Source organism: Melanerpes formicivorus, unplaced genomic scaffold (assembly GCF_026170545.1).
Source record: "Melanerpes formicivorus ecotype bairdi unplaced genomic scaffold, bMelFor1.0.p_v2 SCAF_549, whole genome shotgun sequence".
Taxonomy (NCBI): Eukaryota; Metazoa; Chordata; class Aves; order Piciformes; family Picidae; genus Melanerpes; species Melanerpes formicivorus.
The window spans coordinates 72,337-92,985 of record NW_027142901.1 but is presented as its reverse complement, the minus strand read 5'-3'; the positions used below and the strand labels follow the sequence as shown (position 1 = coordinate 92,985).

Here is a 20,649-nt window from a genome sequence, read left to right as displayed (position 1 = left end):
GGGGGGAGGGGGCATGCACCTCCCTCCCAGGACCCTGTTCTGTGAAGCCCTCAGCTGTGAGCTGCTGTGACCATAGTGTGCCATGGCCATAGGGTGCTGGGGCTACAGGGTGCCATGGCTATAGGGTGCTGGGGCTACAGGGTGCCATGGCCATAGGGTGCCATAGCTATAGGATGCCATGGCCATAGTGTGCCATGGTTACAGGGTGCTGGGGCTCTAGTGTGCCATGGCCATAGGATGTTGTGGTCCTCAGGTGCTGTGGCTCTGAGGTGCCATGGTTAGAATCAAAGAATGGTTTGAGTTGGAAGGGACCTCCAGAGCTCCTCCAGTCCAGCCCCCTGCACTCAGCAGGGACAGCCCCAACTAGATCACACTGCCCAGAGCCCTGTCCAGCCTCGCCTGGAGTATCTCCAGGGTTGGGACCTCAACCACCTCCCTGGGCAACCTGCTGCAGTGTTCCAGCAGCCTCCTGCTGCAGAGCTTGCTCCTCACATCCAGTCTCAATCTGCTCTGCTCTCATCTCCAACCATTGCCTCTTGCCCTGTCCCTGCAGGCCTTTAGGAACAGTCCCTCTGCAGCCTTCTTGTAGCTCCCTTCAGGTACTGGAAGGTTGCTCTAGGCTCTCCCTGGAGCCTTCTCTTCTCCAGGCTGAACACCCCCAGCTGCCCCAGCCTGTCCCCAGAGCAGAGGTGTTCCAACCCCCTGAGCCTTTCTGAGACCCCCTCTGGACCCTCTCCATCAGGTCCAGGTCCTTCCAGGGTTGAGGGCTCCAGAGCTGGATGCAGTACTCCAGGTGAGGTCTCAGCAGAGCAGAGCAGAGGGGCAGGATCCTCTCTCTCCCTCCCTGGCCTCACTGCTATGGATGCAGCCCAGGCTGCCCTCGGCCTCCTGTGCTACAGGCTCACACTGCCTGCTCCTGCCCAGCTTCTCCCCCAGCAGCACCCCCAAGTCCTTTTCCTCAGGGCTGCTTTCTCTCCCCTCCTCCTTCCCCCCAGCCTGCCCTGGCAGTGAGGATGGTCCCAGCCCAGCTGCAGGACCCTGCACTTGCTCTGCTTGAAGGTTTCTCTGGATGCCATCCAGTCCCTCTGGATGCCATCCCGTCTCTATGGATGCCATCCTGTCCCTCTGGCACATCGGCAGCACCACTCAGCTCGGTGTCATCTGCGCACTGCTGCTGCTGCCTGTAGCAGTGATAAATATGAACCGATGCCGGTGCCGGCACGGACCCGTTCCCACCTCCCGTGCTGTCTCTGCCGCCCTCCATTGCGAGTGCCAGGCTCTGGCATGCTCTGGCAGGCTCTGGCAGCCCGGGCGCCTCCGCGTCTGGGTGCCCGCAGCTTTTTTAGCAGCAGCCGTCGGTCGGGGTGCAGCCGCGGCTGGGTCGCTGCGAGCCTCCGGCCTCGCCGGCTGCCGGGACTGGCTCTGCCGCCTCGCCGGCTGCCGGGACTCGCCCTGCCGCCTCGCCTTGCTCTTTGATCGACCTTGCTCGGGGAGTTCGAAATCGCCGGGGGTGGCTGCGGCTCCTCCTTCGCCGGAGACACCGCAGCGGGCCGGGGAGAGGCTTCCCGGAGCTTCTCGGCTGCCGAAAGCTGAGCAGCACGGCGGGGAAAACGCTGCCCATCTCTCTCGGTCTCGGAGGTTTCTCGGCTGTCAGAGGTGCCACGACCGCAGCTGTGCCCCGGCTGTGAGGTACTGCTGCCGTAGGGTGCCACTAGAAGCCGCCAGGAGCTGCGGCGGCTCTGAGCTGCCGCCGCCGTGCCCATAATCTCCTCCGTAAGCTGCCCTGCCCGCAAGCTGCCAGGGCCATAAGGTGCCAGGGCTGCCTTGTGGAAGGTGCTGAGCGCGGGGGCAGCCATGTGGATCACGCTGCTGCTGCTGGCGGCCTTGGTCACGCTGGCGCTGGGGCTGGTGGCCCACCGGCTCCTGGCTCCCTCTGGCAACCCCTTTGCCCGGCCCCCCTCGGGACCCCCCCGGCCACTGGTGACGGAGCCACGGGCCCGGGACAAGGTCCTGAAGCAGGGTGAGTGCTGGGCGCCTGCTGCCTGTCCGTCCCCTGGCACCTTGGGCGTGCTGCTCTCATGCAGTGCTCATGCACGCTCGTGTGCCCAGGGTTCAGTGCCCACCGTGTGCCACCGGAGCTGGACGCTGTGGTCATCGGCAGCGGCATAGGTGGCCTGGCAGCGGCTGCCACCTTAGCCAAGGCTGGGAAGAGGGTGCTGGTGCTGGAGCAACATGACCAGGCTGGGGGATGCTGCCACACCTTTGAGGATCAGGGCTACGAGTTTGACGTGGGTAAGGACACCCTGGAACCCTCCCTTGGCACCCTGGCTACCCTGGCACCCTGGCTCTCCTGGTACTGCTTTCACCCTTGCACCCCAGCACCCTCTGCACCCTCACCTTGGCAACCTGGTACTCCCGTGGCTCTGGTGCCCTGGCAGCCCAGCACCCTGGCATCCCAACACCTGGCACCCTGACACCCCCAACCTGGACACCCCAGTACCCAGTGCTGTTCTCATGAAGTGTGTGAGCAGTGAGTGTGCAGTGAGTGTGCAGTGTGTGTGCAGTGAGTGTATGCAGAGTATGCAGTGTGTGTGCAGTGAGTGTGCAGTGTGTGTATGCAGTGTGTGCAGTGAGTGTGCAGTGTGTGTGTGCAGTGAGTGTGCAGTGTGTGTGAGCAGTGAGTGTGCAGTGTGTGTATGCAGTGTGTGCAGTGTGTGTGTGCAGTGTGTGTGTGCAGTGCATGTGCAATGTGTGTGTGCAGTGAGTGTGCAGTGAGTGTGCAGTGTGTGTATCCAGAGTGTGCATTGTGTGTATGCAGAGTGTGCAGTGTGTGTGTGCAGTGTGTGTGCAGTGAGTGTGCAGTGCATGTGCAATGTGTGTGTGCAGTGTGTGTATACAGTGTGTGCAGTGTGTGTGCAGTGAGTGTGTGTGTGCAGTGAGTGTGTGTGTGCAGTGAGTGTGCAGTGCATGTGCAATGTGTGTGTGCAGTGAGTGTGCATTGTGTGTATGCAGTGTGTGCAGTGAGTGTGCAGTGAGTGTATGCAGAGTGTGCAGTGTGTGTGTGCAGTGAGTGTGCATGTGCAGTGAGTGTGCAGTGAGTGTGCAGTGCATGTGCAATGTGTGTGTGCAGTGTGTGCTGTGCTGCCATCCAGTGAGACCTGGCCAGGCTGCAGAGCTGGGTGGAGGGAACCTCATGAAGCTCAAGCAGGGCAAGGGCAGAGTCCTGCCCCCGGGGAGGAACAACCTCCTGCAGCAGGGCAGCTGAGAGGAGACTGCTGGGGAGCAGCTGCAAGGAGCAGGAGCTGGGAGTGCTGGGGGACAACAACTTCACCACGAGGCAGCACTGTGCTCTTGTGGCCAAGAAGGGCAATGGTTCCCTGAGCTGCATTCTGAAGAGTGTGGCCAGCGGGTCAAGGAGGTTCTCCCCCCCTCTACTCCACCCTAATGAGGCCACATCTGGAGCCCTGGGTCCAGTTTTGGGGTCCACAGTTCAAGAGGGACAGGGAACTGCTGGAGAGAGTCCAGAGGAGGCTGCAGAGAGGCTGAGAGCCCTGGGGCTGAGAGCCTGGAGCAGAGCAGCCCCAGAGGGGAGCTGAGCAATGCTCAGCAAGAGTGAAAGGAGCTGTGGGGGGCAAGAGGCTGGGGCCAGGCTCTGCTCAGTGGTGCCCAGGGACAGCACAAGGGGCAGAGGGCACAGACTGGGACCCAGGAGGCTCCATCTGACCAGGAGGAGAAACTTCTTTAGCATGAGGCTGCTGAGCCCTGGAGCAGGCTGCCCAGAGAGGTTGTGGAGTCTCCTCTGGAGCGCTTCCAACCCCCCCTGGGCATTGTGCTCCTGGGCAAGCTGCTGTGGGAGCCCTGCTGGAGCAGGGGGTTGGACTGGGTGAGCTCCAGAGGTCTCTTCCCACCCCTACCACGCTGGGATTCGGTGTTCCTGTGGCTGTGCCACGCTTGCAGCTGCCCCCCTGGAGCTGCCCCACTGCAGACAGAGGTTAAACTCTTTAATCCCCCACCAGCCTCTCCCGGGGGGTGGGGGAGAGGGGGAGTCCCCATCACACGCCTCAGGGGCGGCGGTGACAACCCTGTGCCCCCCCCCACGCTGTCCCCACCACAGGCATCCACTACGTGGGGCAGATGCACGAGGGCAGCATGCTGAGGGTGGCACTGGACCAGCTGACCGATGGGCAGCTCTGCTGGCACCGCCTGCCCGACCCCTACGACGAGGTGACCCTGGGCACCCGGCGCTACCAGCTGCGGTCTGGCAAGACCACCTTCGCCGCCACCCTGGAGGAGCAGTTCCCCGAGGAGAAGGAGGCCATCAGGGAGTTCATGAAGCTCTCCAAGGTGGGACCCCCCCGCCCTGCTCCAGGTGGTGACACCTCCCCAGGGAGTGGTCAGGGAGGGGGGGATGGAGAGGGTGGTGGCGGCACTGAGGGGTCCTGGGTGGGTCCTGAGTGGGAGCCTGGGTGGGGTGGTGGGAGGCCAGGGGTGGTGGAAGAGCAGTGGGGATGTGGGGGGTGAGGGTGAAGGATGTGCTGGGGACACAAGTGATGGTTATGATATTGGACAGGCATGATGGGCATGGGGGGGCAGAAATGATGGGCTTGGGGGGGCAGAAATAATAGGCACGGTGGGGAAGGAACAGAGGGGACAAGAGTGATGGCACTGTGGGGACAATGGTCATGGTGGGCACCTAGGTGATGGTCATGGCATGAGATAGAAAGGATGGGCATGGTGCACACAGGTGTGATGGGCATGGTGATGAGGGGGCAGTAAGAATGCTGGGGACAAGGGCAATGGGCATGGTGGGGACACAAGCAGTGGTCATGGTCATGGTGTAGGGCTGAAATGATGGCCATGGTGGGGACACAGGTGGTGAGGATGGAGAGGGGGGGACATGGGTTGTGGGCATGGTGGGGAAGTGGGAGGGTTTGGGCCACGGTGATGGTCATGGTGGGGACAGAAGTGATGGTCATGGTGGGGTGCTGAGCAATGATCTTGGTGGGGACCAGCGATGGGGGTGGTGTGGCCATGGGCAGTGGGGATGGGTGGTGACCATGGGTGGTGGCCATGGGTGGTGGCCATGGGTGGTGTGGCCATGGGTGGTGTGACCATGGGTGGTGGCCATGGGCAGTGTGGCCATGGGTGGTGGCCATGGGTGGTGGCCATGGGTGGTGTGACCATGGGCAGTGTGGCCATGGGCGGTGGCCATTGGCGGTGTGGCCATGGGCGGTGGGGACGGGTGCCGGGGTCAGGGCAGGGACGCCGGGGGGGCCGCGGTGACACGAGCGGCCCCGGCACAGATGGCCTCGCGACACGTGGCGCTGCTGGCGGTGCTGAAGATGGTGCCGGGCTGGCTGAGCTCCCTGCTGCTGCGCACAGGCCTGCTGCACCGCATCTCCCCTGTCTTCCGCCTGGCAGCCACCAGCCACAGCCAGGCCGTGGCGCGGCTGACAGACAACCGCGACCTGCGCGCCCTGCTCTGCTACGTCTTCTATGGTAGGGGCTGGCGGGACGGGCAGGGGGCTGGAGCATGAGGGGGGAGGGCTGTATCGTGATGAAGAGGGTCCTATCGCGATAGGAGAGGCCATGTCAAGGTAGGAGAGGGCTATATCACGACAGAGAAGGGCTGTATCATGATGAAGAGGGTCATATCATGATAGGGGAAGCCATATCAAAGTAGAAGGGAGCTATATCATGGTAGGACAGAACTATATCATGATAGGGGAGGGCCGTATCGTGACAAAGAGGGTCATATCATGATAGGGGAAGCCATGTGGTGGTAGGAGGGGGCTGTACCATGGTAGGAGAGGGCTATAGCATGAGAGGAGAGGGCGGTATCATGACAAAGAGGGTCATATCGCGATAGGGGAGGCCGTATCACGGCCAGAGGGGGCTGCCTGGCGTCGAGGCGGCTGTGCCCGTCCCCCACAGCCCGTTCCCGTCCCCAGGCACAGCCCCGCAGGACTCCAGCTTCCTGGTGAACCTGCTGATGGTTCACCACTACCAGCGGGGCGCCTGGTACCCGCGGGGCGGTGCCAGCGAGATCGCTTTCCACTGCGTGCCCCTGATTGAGCGCGCCGGCGGCGCCGTGCTGGTGCGCGCTCCCGTCACCCGCATCCTGCTGGCTCCGAGCGGCGCCGCCGTGGGTGAGCACAGGACAGCCCCCGCCCCGTGCCTGCCCAGCTCACCCCCGCCCCGGTGGGCACGTGTGACGGGGACAGGGTGACGGTGCCCCCTGTGCCCCCCTCGCCGTGCCCGGCTCGCAGGTGTGGCGGTGCAGAAGGGACCCAGCGAGGAGGAGGAGGTGCAGATCTTCGCGCCCTGCGTCATCTCCGATGCTGGCGTCTTCAACACCTTCGGCAAGCTGCTGCCACCCTCCCTGCGCAGCCACCCGGGTACTGTGTCCCAGTGCCCCCAGCACCCCAACGTCCCCAGCACCCCAGTGCCCCCAGCGTCCCAACGTCCCCAGCACCCCAACGTCCCCAGCACCTCAACGTCCCCAGCACCCATGTGTCCCAGTGCCCCCAGCACCCCAACGTCCCCAGCACCCCAATATCCCCAGCACCCATGTGTCCCAACGTCCCCAGCATCCCAGTGTCCCCAGCACCCCAACGTCCCCAGCACCCCAGCGTCCCCAGCATCCCTATGTTCTCATGTTCCCATGTCCCCAGCACTCCTGTCTCCCTGGTGTCCCCAGTGTCCCCACCATCCCTATGTCCTCATGTCCCCAGCACCCCCGTGTCCCCAGCACCCCCGTGTCCCCAGCACCCCTGTGTCCTCATCCCCCATGTCTCTGGTGCTTCCAGCGCCCCCGATGTCTCCCCACACCCCCACCACTCCTGGCGTTCCCACATCCCCGGCACCCTTCCACTCCTAAAATCTCTGTCCCCACGGCACCATTCCTGTCCCCAGCATTTCCACGTCTCCAGCAGCATCCCCGTGCCCCCCTGCAGGGGCAGGATGTCACCTGCCCTGTCCCCACAGGGGTGGCATCGCGCCTGGCGCTGGTGCGGCACGGCATGGGCTCCTTCCTGGTGTTCGTGGGGCTGCGGGGCAGCGCGGCACAGCTGTGCCTGCCGGCCACCAACTTCTGGATCTACCCCCACAATGACCTGGACACCATGTAGGGACCCCCCCGGGCACCCCGGGGTGGGGACGCGGGGATGGGGGCACATGGAGGGCGGCTGGGATGGCTGCAAAGTGGATGCAGGGTGGGTGGAGTGGGGGTACTGCAGGTGTGGTGGGCGCAGGGTGGGTGCAGGGTGGGTGCAGGGTGAGTGGTTTGGGTGCATGGGGACTTTGGATGTACAGAAGGGGATGGGTGCAGGGTGGGTGCACAGAGGGTGAGGTGGGTGCACAGTAGGCGCATACTGGGTGCCTAATGGGTGCAGAATGGGTGGGGTAGGTGCAGGATGGGTGCTGGACGGGTGGGGTGGGTGCAGAGTGGGTGGGTTGGATGCATGGCAGGTGGGGTGGGTGCAGGATGGGTGCACCATGGGTGGGTTGGGTGCACTTTGGGGAGGGTGGGTGCATGGCAGGGGGGTGGGTGCATGGCAGGGGGGGTGGGTGCAGGGCGGGCACACAGCAGGGGGGTGGGTGCAGGGTGGGCACATGGCACTGCCTGGCAGGATGACGCAGTACGCTGCCCTGAGCCGTGATGATGTCCCTGAGCACCAGGCCATGATGTTCATCACCTTCCCTGCCGCCAAGGACCCCACCTATGAGCAGCGGCACCCAGGTACCGAGTGGGGGTTCCCCCGTGCCCCCCGTGCCCCCCATGCCCCCCATGCCCAGCTCTGCAGCCCTGCTCCCCTTGGCTTTGTGGGTTCAGAGGCTCCTTTATCCCAGCACCCACCCCCGGCACGGGGCAGACACTGCCCCCAGGGTCCCCTGCCCCGGGGGGGCTGTGTCGCCAGCTGTGCCCCCTCGCTCCCGGCAGGCCGCTCCTGCATGACCATCCTGACCATGGCACGCTACGAGTGGTTTGAGGAGTGGGCTGGCACCCGTGTCAAGCACCGGGGGCCTGACTACCAGAGCTACAAGATGGCCATCGCCCGGCGGCTGCTGGAGAGGGCACTGCAGCGCTTCCCCCACCTCCGGGACAAGGTGCCAGGGGCCCCACCCTGCCCCCTGCCGCCTGGGGTGCCCAGCAGGGACAGGGCACGGCGGGGACAGGTGGTTCTGCAGGGGGGGTTGTAGCCATGCAGTGATGCCCCAGCTCCGAGCTGGCTGCCCCACAGGGAAGGGTGGCCAGTGGGAAGAGGGTGCACAGTGGAGACTGGGTGCCCAGTGGGGTTGGGCTGACCAGCAGGGGATGTGCCCAGCGGGCTGAGGTGCCCTCTGGGGTTGAGATGCATCTCCAGAGCTGGGTGCCCCACGGGGATAGGTGCCCGGTGGAAATGGGGGCCCCTGTGGGACTAGGGTGACCGGTGTGGGTTGGGATAGCCCACGGAGTTGGGGTACCCCATGGGCAGGAGTGCAGAGAGGGCATGGCCTCGGGTGCCCCCTGTGCCCTGAGCACCCCCCCGTGCCCCTGCCTGGGCAGGTGGAGTTCCTGGAGGCAGCCTCACCGCTGACGAACCAGCACTACCTGGCAGCTGCCCGGGGGGAGATGTACGGCACCGAGCACGACGTCGCCCGCTTCCAGCCCGAGGTGATGGCAGCCATGAGAGCTGAGACCCCTGTGAGGAACCTCTACCTGACAGGTGAGGGCCCCAGGGCCCATGGCCCTATGTCTCCCTGTCCCTCTGTCCCCATGTCCCTCTGTCCCCATGTCCCCATGTCCCTCTGTCCCCATGTCCCTATGTCTCCTTGTCCCCATGTCCATCTCCAGCCTGCAGCCAACGTCCCCAGTGGACACTGCAGTCAGAGAGTCATAGAATCAATCAGGTTGGAAGAGGCCTCCAAGCTCATCCAGTCCTCCATGGTGGTGGGTTGGTCACCCATGGTGGTGGCCATGGCCCCCATGGTGATGTGATGGCCACCCATGGTGGTGGGTTTGTCCCTCATGGTGGTGACTGTGTCCTCCATGGTGAGCTGATCCCTCACGGTGGTGAGTTGGTGACCCATGGTGGAGACCATGTCCCCCGTGGTGAGGGATCAGAGCCCACTGGGGTCAAGAGAGCTACAGGGGAAGAGGTCAAACCCCCACAGGGTTTAAGATAGCTATGGGGCAGGAGATCAAAGCTCTGTAGGGTCAAGAGAGCTTTAGGAGAGGTCAAGAGAGCTTTAGGGGAGGTCCAGGGAAGGGCCACAAGGATGAGCAGAGGGCTGGAGCTGCTCTGCTATGGAGACTGACTGAGGGAGCTGGGGCTGTGCAGGCTGGAGAGGAGAAGGCTCCCAGGAGACCTCATTGTGGCCTTCCAGGAGCTGAAGGAGGCTACAGGGAAGCTGGGGAGGGACTTTTGAGGGTGTCAGGGAGGGATAGGCCTGGGGGGGATGGAGCAAAGCTAGAAGTGGGGAGATTGAGATTGGCTGTGAGGAAGTTGTTCCCCATGAGGGTGGTGAGAGCCTGGCACAGGCTGCCCAGGGAGGTGGTGGAAGCCTCCTGCCTGGAGGTGTTTGCAGCCAGGCTGGAGGTGGCTGTGAGCAACCTGCTGTGGTGTGAGGTGTCCCTGCCCATGGCAGGGGGTTGGAGCTGGCTGAGCCTCGAGGTCCCTTCCAGCCCTGTGACAGTTCTGTGACTCTATGGTGAGGATTTTGTGCCCCATGGTGGTGGCCAAGTCCCTCACGATGGTGATTTTGTTCCCCACGGTGAGCTGATCCCTCATGGTGCTGATTTTGTGCCCCGTGGTGGTGGCCACATCCCTCACGACAGCAACTGTGTCCCTGCCGGGGGGATGGCTGTGTCCCTGCCGGGGGTGGCTGTGTCCCTGCCGGGGGTGGTTGTGTCCCTGCCGGGGGTGGTTGTGTCCCTGCCGGGGATTGCGGTGTCCCTGCCGGGGGGATGGCTGTGTCCCTGCCGGGGGGATGGCTGTGTCCCTGCCGGGGGTGGTTGTGTCCCTGCCGGGGGTGGCTGTGTCCCTGCCGGGGGTGGTTGTGTCCCTGCCGGGGGTGGCTGTGTCCCTGCCGGGGGGATGGCTGTGTCCCTGCCGGGGGTGGCTGTGTCCCTGCCGGGGGGATGGCTGTGTCCCTGCCGGGGGTGGTTGTGTCCTTGCCGGGGGTGGTTGTGTCCTTGCCGGGGATGGCTGTGTCCCTGCCGGGGGTGGTTGTGTCCCTGCCGGGGGTGGCTGTGTCCCTGCCGGGGGTGGTTGTGTCCCTGCCGGGGGTGGTTGTGTCCCTGCCGGGGGGATGGCTGTGTCCCTGCCGGGGGTGGCTGTGTCCCTGCCGGGGGTGGCTGTGTCCCTGCCGGGGGTGGTTGTGTCCCTGCCGGGGGTGGCTGTGTCCCTGCCGGGGGTGGCTGTGTCCCTGCCGGGGGTGGTTGTGTCCCTGCCGGGGATGGCTGTGTCCCTGCCGGGGGTGGCTGTGTCCCTGCCGGGGGTGGTTGTGTCCTTGCCGGGGGTGGTTGTGTCCTTGCCGGGGATGGCTGTGTCCCTGCCGGGGGTGGTTGTGTCCCTGCCGGGGGTGGCTGTGTCCCTGCCGGGGGTGGTTGTGTCCCTGCCGGGGGTGGTTGTGTCCCTGCCGGGGATGGCTGTGTCCCTGCCGGGGGTGGCTGTGTCCCTGCCGGGGGTGGTTGTGTCCTTGCCGGGGGTGGTTGTGTCCCTGCCGGGGATTGCGGTGTCCCTGCCGGGGGTGGCTGTGTCCCTGCCGGGGGTGGCTGTGTCCCTGCCGGGGGTGGTTGTGTCCCTGCCGGGGGGATGGCTGTGTCCCTGCCGGGGGTGGTTGTGTCCTTGCCGGGGATGGCTGTGTCCCTGCCGGGGATGGCTGTGTCCCTGCCGGGGATTGCGGTGTCCCTGCCGGGGGTGGCTGTGTCCCTGCCGGGGGGATGGCTGTGTCCCTGCCGGGGGTGGCTGTGTCTCTGCCGGGGGTGGTTGTGTCCCTGCCGGGGGTGGCTGTGTCCCTGCCGGGGGTGGCTGTGTCCCTGCCGGGGGGATGGCTGTGTCCCTGCCGGGGGATGGCTGTGTCCCTGCCGGGGGTGGTTGTGTCCCTGCCGGGGGTGGCTGTGTCCCTGCCGGGGGTGGCTGTGTCCCTGCCGGGGGTGGTTGTGTCCCTGCCGGGGGGATGGCTGTGTCCCTGCCGCGGGTGGCCGTGTCCCAGCAGGATGTCTTATCCCCAGGTCAGGACGTGTTCAGCTGCGGGCTGGCAGGGGCCCTGCACGGGGGGCTGCTGTGTGCCTCGGCTGTCCTGGGCCGCATGCTCTACCTGGACCTGCTGCTCCTCAAGAAGAGGATCAAGAGGCGCCAGGGCCGCCAGGCGGCCTGAGGAGCTGGGGACAGCAGCCGAGGGGACAGCAGCCGAGGGGACAGCAGCCGAGGGGACAGCAGCCGTGGGGACAGCCCTGTGCTGGGCAGCCTGCTCCGAGCTCAATAAAACACAACAGCCCCCTGGCCCTGGCCTGTCCCTTGGGATGGGCATTGGGATGGAGATGGAAATAGGGGACAGGGCTGGGGATGAACATGAGGAGGACATGGGGATGGAGATGGGACTGGGACGAGATGGAGATAGGGATGGGGATGGGGATGGGAAGAGATGAGGATGGGGATGGAGGTGGAGGTGGGAATAGGGGACAGGGCTGGGGATGAACATGAGGATGGAGATGGGGATGGAGGCGGGAATGGGAAGAGATGGAGATAGGGATGGGGATGGGAATGGGAAGAGATGGGGATGGGGATGGAGGTGGAGGTGGGAATAGGGGACAGGGCTGGGGATGAACATGAGGATGGAGATGGGGATGAAGATGATGAAGGAGATAGAGGTGGGGATGGAGATGGGAATAGGAAGAGAGGGAGAAGGAGATGGAAATGGGAATGGGAAAAGGATAGAATGGAGGTGGGGATGGAGATGAGGATGGGGTTGGGGATGGGAATGGGATAGGATGGATAGGGTAGAAGGATGGGATAGGGATGGGATGGGGATAGGGATGAGATAGGAGTGGGGATGGGGATAGGGATGGAAATGGGGATGGGGACAGGAATGGGAATGATGTGGGGGTAGGAACAGGAGTGAGGATGGGATGGAGATGGGGATGGGATGAAATGGGATAGGGAGGAAAACAGGATGCAGTGGGAATGGGGCCAGAGCCAGGATGCCAGCTGACACCCACTCATGTGCCCACCTCTGGGTGCCCCCACAACTGGGGGGTACACGCAGGGGACAGACACCTACCCCCCTCCTTCCCCCTTAAATGTCCCTTTTATCCCTCTGTACTCCCCCACAACCTCCCCCAGCCCCCCCAAACCGACAGAGCAGGGACATCTTTGCACCTTTTAAGAGAATAAATAGAGAGCCCCCCCCCCAACAGAGCATGATGGGAGGGGGCTGGACCAAGCCCCTCGCGGGGGGGGGGGGGGAACATGGACCCAGGCATCCGGATGGCCCCATGCGGGGCCATCCGGATGCCTGGGTCCATGTCCCCCCCCGATCCGTGTCCCCCCCCCGAGTTATCACCCAACTGTCCTTGAGGTGTGGGGGGGTCACCCCTAGAAGTTGGTCTGGTTGGCCAAGGGGGGCTGAGCCCCACGGCCACATTCTGGGCACGGCCCCTGGGGCGGGGGGTAGAGGAAAGGCTTTGCTGCCACCTAAGGGGGAAGGAAGGACACTTGGTGTGTGTGGGGGGAAGCATCTGACCCCCACCCCCACCCCCCGAAGAAGGGAGTTCCCCCACCCCAGGTTGAACTCTGGGTCTCCTCACATGGCAGGGGAGGGGGCATGGGAGGAGGGGAGGGGGCCCATGGCACGGGGGGGGGGGGGGACGGGGACTTGGAGGTCTCTGTAGTCACCCATGCTCTGGTGAGCCCCCCCCTAGGCCCAGGGCCCACCACCCATAGATCCAGCACCCATACCCCCAGCACCCACCACCCCATACCCCCAGCACCCACCACCCCATACCCCAGCACCCATCACTCCATACCCTCAGCACCCATCACCCCATACCCCCAGCACCCACCACCCCATACCCCCAGCACCCATCACTCCATACCTCCAGCACCCATCACCCCATACCCCCAGCACCCACCACCCCATACCCCCAGCACCCATCACTCCATACCTCCAGCACCCATCACTCCATACCCCCAGCACCCCATGCCCCCAGCACCCACCACTCCATACCCCCAGCACCCATCATTCCATGCCCTCAGCACCCACCACCCCATACCCCCAGCACCCATCACTCCATACCCCCAGCACCCATCACTCCATACCCCCAGCACCCCATGCCCCCAGCACCCACCACCCCATACCCCCAGCACCCATCACTCCATACCTCCAGCACCCATCACTCCATACCTCCAGCACCCACCACTCCATACCCCCAGCACCCATCATTCCATGCCCTCAGCACCCACCACCCCATACCCCAGCACCCACCACCCCATACCCCCAGCACCCACCACCCCATACCCCCAGCACCCATCACCCCATACCCCCAGCACCCATCAAACCATACCCCCATAACCCTAGCACCCAGCACCCTATAGACCCAGCACCCACAGAGCCATCACTCACCACCCCATACCCCCAGCACCCCACATCCTCACCACCCCATACCCCCAGCACCCCATACTCCCAGCACCCCACATCCTCACCACCCCATACCCCCAGCACCCCATCTCCTCACCACCCTATACCCCCAGAACCCTCAGCACCCAGCACCCACAGACCCATCCCCCAGCACCCCACATCTCCAGCACCCAGCACCCCACACCCTCACCACCCTATACCCCCATAACCCTACAGCCTCAGCACCCCGCACCCCACAGACCCAGCACCCAGCACCCCACAGACCCATCCCCCAGCACCCCACCTCCTCACCACCCCATCCCACCGTGCCAGCCCCCCCCCGCCCCCCAGCGGCTCAGCACCCACCCGGCGCCGACTGGCACCCACCTCGCTGTAGGGGGGGGGCTCCAGGCCCACCGGGATGGCTCCACTGGGCAAACTGGGGAGCGCAGGCAGGGGGGGCAGCGGCGAGGGGGCCGTGGGGCTCGGGCCGTCCCCATAGGGCAGGGGGTCCCCGGGGTCCTGGCAGAGCTTGCGGCAGCCGTGGAAGATCATCATGAGCAGGCAGATGGCTATGAAGGTGATGATGATGATGATGAGCATGTTCCTGGGGACACCGAGAGGCGTGTGCTGGGGGGCTGGCAGCTTCCCCCCTCCCCTCCACTCCCTGGCACCCCAGGGTGCCCACCTCCCCCCCGCCCCGACTCCCAGCCTTGTCCCCACCCCCATGAGGGCTCACAGAGTTCCCCAACCCCAGGGACCCTGCTGGGGCACAGCACCTTTCGAGGGGTGCCCCCAAACTCTGTGCCACCCTCACCCCCCCATCCCCGCCCCCCCGTTTCCCCTCCCCGCCTCCAACGAACCCAGGGACAAGCGACATTCCTGGGCACCCCTGTGCCACCCTCCTCGCCGCAGCTGGACTATGGACCCCAGTGCCCAGGGCACCCAGCACCTGGCACCCGGCTGCCAACCCGGCACCTGGGTGCCCTTTGCACCCTCCCTGCCCCGCTGTGGACTTCACCCTGGGTGGGGGCTCGGGTGGGACCCCCCTTGGTGGGGCACTTTGGGGTGCGTTGGGTCACTCTGGAGGCTTTTATGGGGCTGGCACCACGCCGAGGGGGGGCTGGCACCACACCGAGGGAGGGCTGGCACCCTGCGGGGAGGGGGGTGGGGGGCAGGTGATTTGGGCCACTTTGGGGGGCTCTTTAGGGTGCTGGTGCCCTGCCGTGGGGTGCTGCCCCCCAAAAGTGGGAGTGTGGGGCTGAGGTCATCTTGTTCCTGGGATAGGGGGGTGGGGGGCAGAGGTGCCAGGGGATTCTGTCCTGGTCTGGGGGTCTGTCTGTCCCACTGGGTAATGGGGATGCCACTCTGAGGGGGGCAACAGGGTAACTGGGGGATCCTAATGTCCCCGCCATGAGGTGGGCTGAGGGCTGCAGCCTGTCACCCCCACCCCGCCAGCCCCTTTTCTCTCTGTCCCTCTGTCCATCCCTGTCTGTCCCAGCGTCCCTCTCTCTGTCCTTGGACCCTCCCACCCTTCTCTCCCCGGGCCCTCCCCTCTCCCCTCTCCCCTCTCCCCCTCCCCCGCCTCGGGGCGCTTGCTGGGGGACACTCCCGGCTCAGCTTGGTGTCCCCGCGTCCTCCTCTGGGGTCCCCAGTCTTGGGGGGGGGACACCTCTGGGGCTGGCCACAATCGCTGCCCTTCCCCACCCCATCTGGTTCCCAGCTGCAGGCTGCAGCCCTTCCCTTCCCTGCCGCTGCTGATGTGGCAGCCAGCGTGTCCCCACGGCCCCGTGGCCCCGTGGTCCCACTTCCCTGTGTCCCCCATGTCTGGTGTCCCACGTCCCTGTGTCCCCCACAGCCCTATGGCCCCATGTCCCCACGTCCCTGTGTCCCACGTCCCTGTGTCCCCCACAGCCCTATGGCCCCATGTCCCTATGTCCCTGTGTCCCCATGTCCCTGTGTCCCCATGTCCCCACATCCCTGTGTCCCCATGTCCATGTGTCCCCCATATCCCTGTGACCCTGTGCCCCCCACATCCCTGTGCCCCCCATGTCTGATGTCCCCATGTCTGAGGTCTCCATGTCCCTGTGTCCCCATGTCTGATGTCCCCACTTTCATGTGTCCCCCATGTCCCCATGTCCCTATATCCCCATGTCCCTGTGTCCCCATGTCCCTGTGTCCCCACATCCCCATGTCCATGTGTCCCCATGTCCCCATGTCCCCATGTCTCATGTCCCCATGTCCCCAGTGCCACAGCCAGCCTGGCCCGGAGGCTCCTCTCCAATTTGGGGCTGATGTTACCCTGCCCCTACCCCCCCCAGGACCCTCTCCCCATCCTTCCCCCCAACAGGGGGGATGCTTGGGCTGGCAGAGGGGATGCCCAGTGTTGCACATGGGGTGCAGAGAATGGCACAGGGGGCACCTGGGCTGGCACAGGGGATGCTCAGGGTGGCTAACAGGGTGTACAAGTTGGCACAGGGGACACCTAGGGTGGCACAGGGGACACCTAGGGTGGCACAGCATATATTCAGCCTTGCACCCCTCTGCTTCTGCCCTGCTGCCGCGCCAGAGCCACATCCCGGGGCCGAGGTGAGGATGAGGAGCTGCTGGTGAGGCTGAAGGTGTGGGGAAGCTGCCGAGCCGCCGGCTCAGCACCTCAGTAAGCTGCCCACAGCGGATCAGCAGGGCACGGCTCTGCCATGGCGTGTGCCCAGGGGCTGCCCCGCTGCGTGCCCCCTCCGGCAAGCAAGGTGAGGTGGCCGAGGGCAAGTGGGGAGGGGACCCTGGAGTGGGGACCCTGGGGATGGATCCATGGTGCTGGGGGAGGAGGAAGGCTCAGAGGTGTGGGGGGCTGGGAGAGGCTGGCACCTTGGGGCACTGAGATGCTGCCCTAAGCAGGATGATCTCCATAAGGGGTTTAGGGCTGCCCCGGGCACGGCGGCTTGGCACGGCCCGGGCTGTAATTGGCTCAAGGGCTTAATGAGGGATTTGCCACCTCGCGTCCTGCCGTGCCCCCTGGTGGGTGCCACGGGAGGGACCCCCGAGAAAGAATCTCCTGCTGAGGCAGAGCCCCAGCAGCCCCCAGCCAGGTGAGACATCGCCCCCCGCCCTCCCTCCCCTTCCCCACTCCCCTTTCCTGGCTGCTCTGACTTTGGCAGCTCTCTGCCACGAGGTCAGTTCACCCCCTGGTGCCAGTCGAGCTGTGGGTGCCGCGCTCTGTGCCCACCCCCAGGGCAGGATGCTGGGTGTGAGTCCACCCCCCCCACACCCCGCCCCCCGCCCCGAGGATGAGAGGTTGCCCAGGGCTTTTTTGGGCCCCTAATTAGAGGCCAGCCACGGGCAGGGTGGAATTAAATCCAGGCTGGAGGCAGAAATAGACACCCGGGCAGGTGGGTGGCAGCGGCCGGCTCTGGCTGGACACGTGGGCACCAAAGTGTGGGGGTCACACACTCACATGCCCATGCTTCCCTGGCACGTGGACACCCCCTCCTCATCCCCTTTCATGCCTTCCTGTGCCCTCAGGGAACAGATTGCCCGCCCAGTGCCCATCACCAGAGCTGCCATGGTGCCACCAGCTCTATCCTGGCATCGAACCAGGGGGGGTGCACATGCTCACATACGTGCACACACTTGCTGCCCATGCTTCCCTGGCACGTGGACACCCCCTCCTCATCCCCTTTCATGCCTTCCTGTGCCCGCAGGGAACAGATTGCCAGCCCCATGCCCGCCGCCAGGGCTGCCACGGTGCCACCAGCCCTACCCTGGCAAGCAGGGACGAGCCTTGTCCCCGGCCGCTGTCCCCAGATGACCCTGACTCACTCCCAGCCCCGGGTGGCGATGTGGGGGCGGGGAGAGATGACACATGGGGCATCCGGGTACCGGTGCCACCCTGGCAGAGCCAGGCCAGGGTGGGGTGTGCCACCGCCTCTGCCAGACGGGGCGGGGAGGAGCTGGGTGGACTCCTTGGGCTCCCTGCTCGCTCCCCCTGCTTGCTCAGGGTTGCCTTGGCGCTGGCAGCCCCAGGGTTGTGTAAGGAGCTCCTCCGAGCCCCCCCCCGCCCCCCCCAAAAGCAGGAGAAGTGGCTGTGGCTGCAGTGGGCACAGCCCATGCCCTGCTGGCTTTGCGGGCACAGCCCATGCCCTGCTGGCTTTGGCCAGCTCCCCCCGACCCCCGTGCCTCAGTTTCCCCGTCAGGGCAAGGGGCTGGGGAGCGAGGCTGAGATGCCACCACGCAGTCGATGTCCCCAGCCCCCGGCCCCGTGTCTTTGTCCCCAGCCCTGTGCCCTTGTCCCCTCTCCCCGGCACTGCTCATGCCACGGGGAGCGGGCACACACGCTGAGCTCGCTGGCCTGGCACACACAAGCTGGCACAAGCTTGGCATCCCCAGCACGGAGCCAGTCACAGCTCGCTGGGGGTGGGGACGCCGCAGAGGGCACCTTGTGTGGTCCTGACCTCCGCCCCCCCTTCGGGCCGTGGTCACTCCGACCCTGCTCCTGCCCCCCGCCTGGCCCTGCGCCCCCGTCCCCGCCGCGGCCCCACTCCCCTCCCTGGGCCCAGCCTCCTCCCCTCCAGCTCTGCTGTTTGAAGCCATTTTTTCCACAGCTGCTGCCAAGAGCTGCTAATGAGAACCAAACGGAGCTGCTGCGGCCGCTGCCGCCGGCCCACACACCTCTGGCTGCTGCCGGGCCCAGCCGGGCTCCTCCCACCCTCCTGGCACCGCCCGCCCTCCTGGCACCACCCCCGGGCATCCTCATCCTGCCCCTGTGCCACCATCCCACGGCATCTCCATTCTACCCATGTGTCATAATCCCATCCTGCCCCTGTGCCACTCTCAGTGGGCATCTCCATCCTGCTCTGCTCCTGTGCCACCACCCCTGGGCATCCCCATCCTGCCCTTGTGCCACCACCCCTGGGCATCCCCATCCTGTCCCTGTGCCACCACCCCTGGGCATCCTCATCCTGCCCCTGTGCCACCATCCCACGGCATCTCCATTCTGCCCATGTGTCATAATCCCAGAGCATCTCCATCCTGCCCCTGTGCCACTCTCAGTGGGCATCTCCATCCTGCTCTGCCTCTGTGCCACCACCCCTGGGCATCCCCATCCTGCCCTTGTGCCACCAGCTTTGGGCTTCTCTGTCCTGTCTTCGTGCCACTGTCACTGGGCACCTCCATCCTGCCCCATTACTACCATCCCCGGGCATCTCCATCCTGCTCCTGTGCCACTCTCCTTGGGCATCTCCATCCTTCCCACCTGCCACCTTCCAAGGGTATCTTCATTCTTTCCATGCAGCCACCATCCCAGAGCATCTCTGTCCTGCCCACGTGCCCCCATCCCTGGGCATCTCCATCCTGCCCATCCAACAGCACCCCTGGGCACCTCCCTCCCCTAGTGGTGCAGAGATGAGGCAAAGAAAGGCCCTGCCAGGCCCCCAGTGCTGCATGTCCCCACAGCAGCCTCCTCCCTGTGTCCAGCTCTGAGGGGGCACCACTGAGGCCAGCACTGGGGGTGCAGGATTGGGTTGGGTGCAGGACTGGTTTGGGTGCAGGATTGGTTTGGGTGCAGGATTGGGTTGGGTGCAGGACTGGTTTGGGTGCAGGATTGGTTTGGGTGCAGGATTTGGTTTGGCTGCAGGGATAAATTCGGTGCAGGACTGAGCTGGGCTGGGTGCAGGATTGGTTCTGGTGCAGGATTTGGTTTGGCTGCAGGGATAGATTCGGTGCAGGACTGAGCTGGGCTGGGTGCAGGATTGGTTCTGGTGCAGGATTTGGTTTGGCTGCAGGCATAGATTCGGTGCAGGACTGAGCTGGGCTGGGTGCAGGGTTGGTTCTGGTGCAGGATTGGGTTTGGCTGCAGGCATAGATTCGGTGCAGGACTGAGCTGGGCTGGGTGCAGGACTGGTTTGGGTGCAGGATTTGGTTTGGGTGCAGGATTGGGTTTGGCTGCAGGCATAGATTCGGTGCAGGACTGAGCTGGGCTGGGTGCAGGATTGGTTCTGGTGCAGGATCTGGTTTGGGTGCAGGCATAGATTCGGTGCAGGACTGAGCTGGGCTGGGTGCAGGGTTTGGTTGTGTGCAGCCCTGGGAGCGCTGCAGGAGGCAGGAGCAGGGCGTGAGGGAGTCCCGAGCCGTCTATCCACGCCGGCTCCCCCGGCCCCTCCCGGGCTGCCTGAGGCTCAGCGGGGCCGTGGCCAAGCCCCTGCCGTTCCAGTTGGCCCCAGCTCGGCCTCCAGTTATCTGCAGCTCCACGCTGCTCACATTTTCCACTGAGCTGCCTTTGGGTTTGAGCGGCTGCTGGGAGGGGGGTGAAAGACTGAGACCCTCCCATCCCCCCCCCCCCCGCCGCCCCCGGCTTCACACCACGGGGAGGGAGACGGGGGGGGGGGGGAAAGGTTCATTTATGGAGGTGGAACGAGAGTGGGATCTGTGTCCAGGGATGGGAGCAGAGCTGGAGGTGGGAAGGGTATGAGGGGATGGGAGCAGCTCCCAGGGGTGGGGCTGGCACCCAGGGATGTGAGTGGCACCCAAGGATGGAGCAGTACCTGGGGATGGGATTGGCACCCCGGGATGGGATTGGCACCCAGGGATGGAGCAGTAACTAGGGATGGGATTGGCAGCCAGGGTTGGGGCTGGCACCCAGGGGTATGAGTGGCACCCAGGAGTGGAGCAGTACCTGGGGATGGGATTGGTACCTGGGATGGGATTGGCACCCAAGGGTGGAATTGACAACCAAGGATGGAAGTGGTATCTGGGATGGGAGAGTGGCTCAAGATGGGCACATCCCTTAGAGATGGGCATCACACCCAGAGATGAGGATATCACCCAGGGATGGGAGCATGACCTGGGAAATGGGAGGAAAATGTGGGTGTGGGAGGAGCATCCAGGGCTGGAAGAAGTAGCCAGGGATGGGAGCAGCACTCAGGGAGGGGAATGGTACCCGAGGATGGGGTTGGCATGGATGGAGCAGTACCCGGGGATGAGAGTGGTACCTGGGGCTGGCAGCAGCAGCGAGGGGTGGGAGAGGCTCTCAAGGATGGGATTAGGACCCAG

At 64.9% G+C, this 20,649-nt stretch overlaps 2 protein-coding genes across 2 annotated transcripts; one reads left to right on the top strand and one right to left on the bottom strand.

Annotated features, from left to right (window-relative positions):
- The first annotated feature begins 1,481 nt into the window (after window positions 1-1,481).
- LOC137460292 (all-trans-retinol 13,14-reductase-like) lies at window positions 1,482-11,489 on the top strand. The gene is made up of 11 exons (XM_068170735.1): window positions 1,482-2,020; window positions 2,110-2,292; window positions 4,115-4,344; window positions 5,304-5,499; window positions 5,952-6,149; window positions 6,270-6,398; window positions 6,988-7,126; window positions 7,632-7,741; window positions 7,943-8,109; window positions 8,549-8,708; window positions 11,219-11,489. The coding sequence occupies exons 1-11, from the start codon at window positions 1,855-1,857 to the stop codon at window positions 11,362-11,364; spliced, it is 1,824 nt and encodes a 607-aa protein (XP_068026836.1). The 5' UTR covers window positions 1,482-1,854; the 3' UTR covers window positions 11,365-11,489.
- A 1,034-nt stretch (window positions 11,490-12,523) lies between these two features.
- On the bottom strand, window positions 12,524-14,564 carry TMEM92 (transmembrane protein 92). Its single transcript, XM_068170736.1, has 3 exons — window positions 14,466-14,564; window positions 13,990-14,209; window positions 12,524-12,680 (listed from the first exon to the last, which is right to left on the bottom strand). Exons 1-3 carry the CDS (start codon window positions 14,480-14,482, stop codon window positions 12,582-12,584), a joined length of 336 nt encoding a protein of 111 aa, XP_068026837.1. The 5' UTR covers window positions 14,483-14,564; the 3' UTR covers window positions 12,524-12,581.
- Window positions 14,565-20,649: the final 6,085 nt, after the last annotated feature.

Coding starts and splice junctions, on each gene's coding strand:
- LOC137460292 (XM_068170735.1), top strand. CDS start 1,855: ATGTGGATCACGCTGCTGCTGCTGGCGGCCTTGGTCACGCTGGCGCTG. Junction 2,293..4,114: donor GGGCTACGAGTTTGACGTGG/GTAAGGACACCC, acceptor TCCCCACCACAG/GCATCCACTACGTGGGGCAG. Junction 6,399..6,987: donor CTCCCTGCGCAGCCACCCGG/GTACTGTGTCCC, acceptor CTGTCCCCACAG/GGGTGGCATCGCGCCTGGCG.
- TMEM92 (XM_068170736.1), bottom strand. Junction 12,681..13,989: donor AGCCCCCCCCCTACAGCGAG/GTGGGTGCCAGT, acceptor CTTCCCCCTTAG/GTGGCAGCAAAGCCTTTCCT.